The 3773-nt window shown below is 37.8% G+C and overlaps 1 protein-coding gene across 1 annotated transcript in view; it reads left to right on the top strand.

Annotated features, from left to right (window-relative positions):
- Positions 1-277: 277 nt before the first annotated feature.
- Positions 278-3773, top strand: part of fam120c (family with sequence similarity 120C) — a 34955-nt gene continuing 31459 nt past the window's right edge. Inside the window, exon 1 of the mRNA XM_038309256.1 lies at positions 278-793. Within this exon, the coding sequence (XP_038165184.1) occupies positions 278-793 (516 nt within the window). The remainder of the gene's footprint in view (positions 794-3773) is intronic.

Below are 3773 nucleotides of genomic sequence, written 5' to 3'. Positions count from 1 at the left end.
GCCACGAGCAAAAGTGAGAGGTTGGCTTTTGGATATTTGGGACAAATATATTTATATATTTTACAGACTCGTTACTTTTAACAGTACGCAGTGACTCCCCTCAGTAGCCGGCCTGACAGACCGGTTGTTTTTACAGTTAAGTACAGTTTGTCACTACAGCGGAGACCAGTTAGCTACCGCTAGCTACTGTCTCACCCTACAACACGTTACAAACACGGCGTACAGAACGTACTCAGAAGCCGCTCCCGGCCACACACACAGGCTCAACAACACCGTCATGGGTGTGCAGGGTTTTCAGGAGTATTTAGAGAAGCGCTGTCCTGGGGCGGCGGTCCCCGTGGACCTCCTAAAGCTCGCCCGCACCGCGGCCCGCCAGCCTCCTCACCATCATCACCCTCACCACCACCCACATCACCCCGGGCCCATGCCTCCCCCGCCCCCGCCTGCCAGGATCCTGATCGACGCTGACTCCAGCCTGCAGCGCCTGTACGGCGGCTACCAAACGGACTGGGTTTGCGGAGGCGAGTGGAACGCCATGCTGGGCTACCTGGCCGCCCTGTCACAGGCCTGTCTGTACCAGGGTGGCCTGGAGCTCGTCGTGGTTTTCAACGGCACTCTGGGGAAGGAGCGCTGGCCCGAGTGGGCGCGGCGAGCTCAGGGCCAGCGACAGACGGCGCAGCTGATAGTCAACCACGTCGGCAGCAAGGCCACCCCGCCTCCCCGGGCATGGTTCCTGCCCCCGGCTTGCCTCAGCCACTGCGTCCGCCTCGCCATGTTCCGCTTCCGAGTGCGGGTAAGAACGGCGATTATGGTTCATTGAGCTGGTTTTCTCTGTGGTGATGTGGCTTTATGTTGATTTTGCACTTGCCTTTTGTGACCTATGGCGTTGAAAGGTGAACCAGAGTCGATCTGAACCATCTTTTTTTAGTACTGAGGAGAAATCTGCTAAATGTGTTTGAAAGAAAGTTCATGCAAAGCCATCAGTCCATAAATCCACATTCAGCACGTTAAAACAGTTTAACCTAACATTACTCACTAACCCAGTCACAGTAGTAACTAGTATGTACACAGACCAAGCTTTATCCTGTTCAATTCCTGGTTTTCTTTGAGGCGGAACCAATTTTTTTTTGTCTTGTTACACATAAGAGGTATTGCAATTGCTTGGCAGTTGGATTTTTAAACCTTAAGGGGAAAAAACTTAAAATTACCTTCTCCATTCAGTCATTGCACACACCCTGAGCAACCATTTTTTACATCAGATTCTAATACATTAATAAAAGGGATTGAATGCATGCTGTTGGTTGATGTTTATAGACCAAAAATGAGACTTAAAATGTGTTTTCTAAATTAGAAAAAAAATTTTTTAGTTGCCAATCAAGTGTAGATATACATATCTGCATTTTAAATATTAGTAGTGTAATTAAAACATTATTGTGCAATATGTATTTTTTGTCTGTTGTATATGTAATGTATCAGGATGGGCTTTTTTAAAATTAAAATTTTGCTGTTTTTTTTTTTTTATTCCATTTTCTCTTCATGTACCACCTAAACCATTTTCAAGAAAAACTAATTCTGTTTGATTTCTACAGGTAGTTAAGAATATTTCAGAATTTTCAAAACAAACAAAAAAAAATTCCTTTATTTTATTTAATTTTTTTTGTTAATTTGTTATTAATATTATTTTAAGAGAGTTTATAATATAATCATTCTCTATATTCATCAATGATACATTTGATCCCTGTTTGGGAGTGTTATATATTAAAACATCAGAGTACTACACCTAAATAAACTAAGAAGATTGCAAGAGAAATCTAGCTGGTAGATATTGATTATTTTAGATGCCCAGTAAAGTTTTCTGACAGCTAACTGAATATATTACGGAAGATATTTGGTACAAAATGTCTTGTGGAAAGAAAGCTTTCTTTCCTATCTAACTACAAATGTTAAGATTATGAAGGGGTGAAATGACAGAAAGCCATTTGGGCTAAAAAGTAAAAAAAAATTAAAAAGTTAAACAGAAATAATTAATAGGAATGTTTAAAGTGGCAATTGGGTACTTTTTTTTCTTTAACTTATCTCTGCTAGCAAGATATTTTATTTATTTTTATGTGGGGCCTATTCAAAAAATAAAACAATGTTATTGTTTTTTTCCTTTAAGAAAATATGGCATTAGCAAGTAATGGGTTTTCAATTTCTTTTTTAGCAAAATAGTTATTCCAGTTGTGCAAACTGCTTGCACGTTATTTTTCCAGAGTTACAATTAGGGCTGTGCAATAAATCAATATTTATTACAGTAGGCAACTGATTATTATCAATAGAAAATATATCTCTTAAAGTTTTAAAGAATTGCACTGAACACTAATCCAGAACCACATGGTGTTCTGTGGAATATAAGGAAGAGGATTAAGACAACATCTCATTATCAAACTAAGCAAGGTTGCTTCGCAGGGCTGAACTATGTTAAAGTTACATTTAAATAGGTATGGTTACAATTTTAATTCAGGGTTTTGGTTGGGCCTTTGAAATGGTAAACAAAACACTAATCAAGTTTTATTAATATCTTCTGATATGTATCTTGATACATTTTTCTGCCATATTGCTCAGCCGTTGTCACCTTAACTAGTTTTGTTCTTCCTGTTAATCTCTGCAGCTTAATGCTTTTATGTGTAATCCATTTCAGTGGATTTATGTTGTCTCAATTCAAAAGTCTTTTTTTTTTTTTTTTTTACAAACATGTTTTATAAATTAACTTATTCACATTTTGAAAATAAAAACAGGTCTAATTCATCCTTAATAATTTTCATTCAATTCAGTTTAATTAATAATTCACCTTTGACCTGCTAATTCCAACTAGAAGGCATCCTAATTCATTTGTATTTAGTTCTATGAAGCTGGTCACTAAATGTAACAGAAATTAGCTGCAGGTTTCTTGAATTAACTTGTAGTTTAGTGGAAATTCAAAATTAGTCTTATTGATGTTTGAAAGACTGTAGACAACCCTTTGAGTCAATAAACATACCTAGATGATGTGTTTGCAAACTTAAAAAGGGGAAAGGCTTTATTCTTTTAATATTAGGTTTTGGCCTGCTGAGCAGAGCCTGTCATGGGGAAATTGGTCACCTGATATGTGCATTGTTGAATTCAAATGAAGATTATTTGTACATACTTGTACACTAATCATTAACAATAATTAATGATGTAATAGCAAATCTTGTTAAGGTTATCAATGTCCAACTCACCGCAGACGGCACACATTTTCTATTTAGGGAAGACCCAGCTGATTGCATTGAGTCACTGACTGCGGCAAACATGAAGCAACATTTGAGAGGAGTGATAACATCATCTGTAGGAAAAGAACATCTAGTTATTGACAGCAGTAGCTCGGCTGATGGCTTCCTCCAGAATGGTGTCACAGCTTTACAGGGCGCTACCCCGATGCAGCTTTCTATGGAGACAGTGAGAAGAACAGAAAACGAAAAAAAATGAGCAGAAATAACAGCAGATTGCAGAGTGAGGGAAAGTGGCATTTTGCCATCCAGCAGCTTTAGTAAATATCAGCATAACTACGGAGAAATTTTAGGATGACCTAAACTACAGCGTGTGGAACAATCGGGTTTCTGATAATTCAGATTTTTTCTTTCTCACATTTAAATGCCAGCATCTTCAGTTTAAAATTTTAAATTAAAGAACGATAAAGTTAAATAAAACCATTGACATATTCTACAAATATTTGAAGAAAGATTTAAAAGCCCAGTTAGCCTAATTTATCTATT

The sequence above is a fragment of the Cyprinodon tularosa genome, unplaced genomic scaffold, assembly GCF_016077235.1.
Source record: "Cyprinodon tularosa strain WSP-4 unplaced genomic scaffold, ASM1607723v1 ctg66, whole genome shotgun sequence".
In the NCBI taxonomy this organism is placed as follows: Eukaryota; Metazoa; Chordata; class Actinopteri; order Cyprinodontiformes; family Cyprinodontidae; genus Cyprinodon; species Cyprinodon tularosa.
Note: the sequence above shows the minus strand (reverse complement) of the source record. Positions and strands in the feature narration are given on the sequence as shown.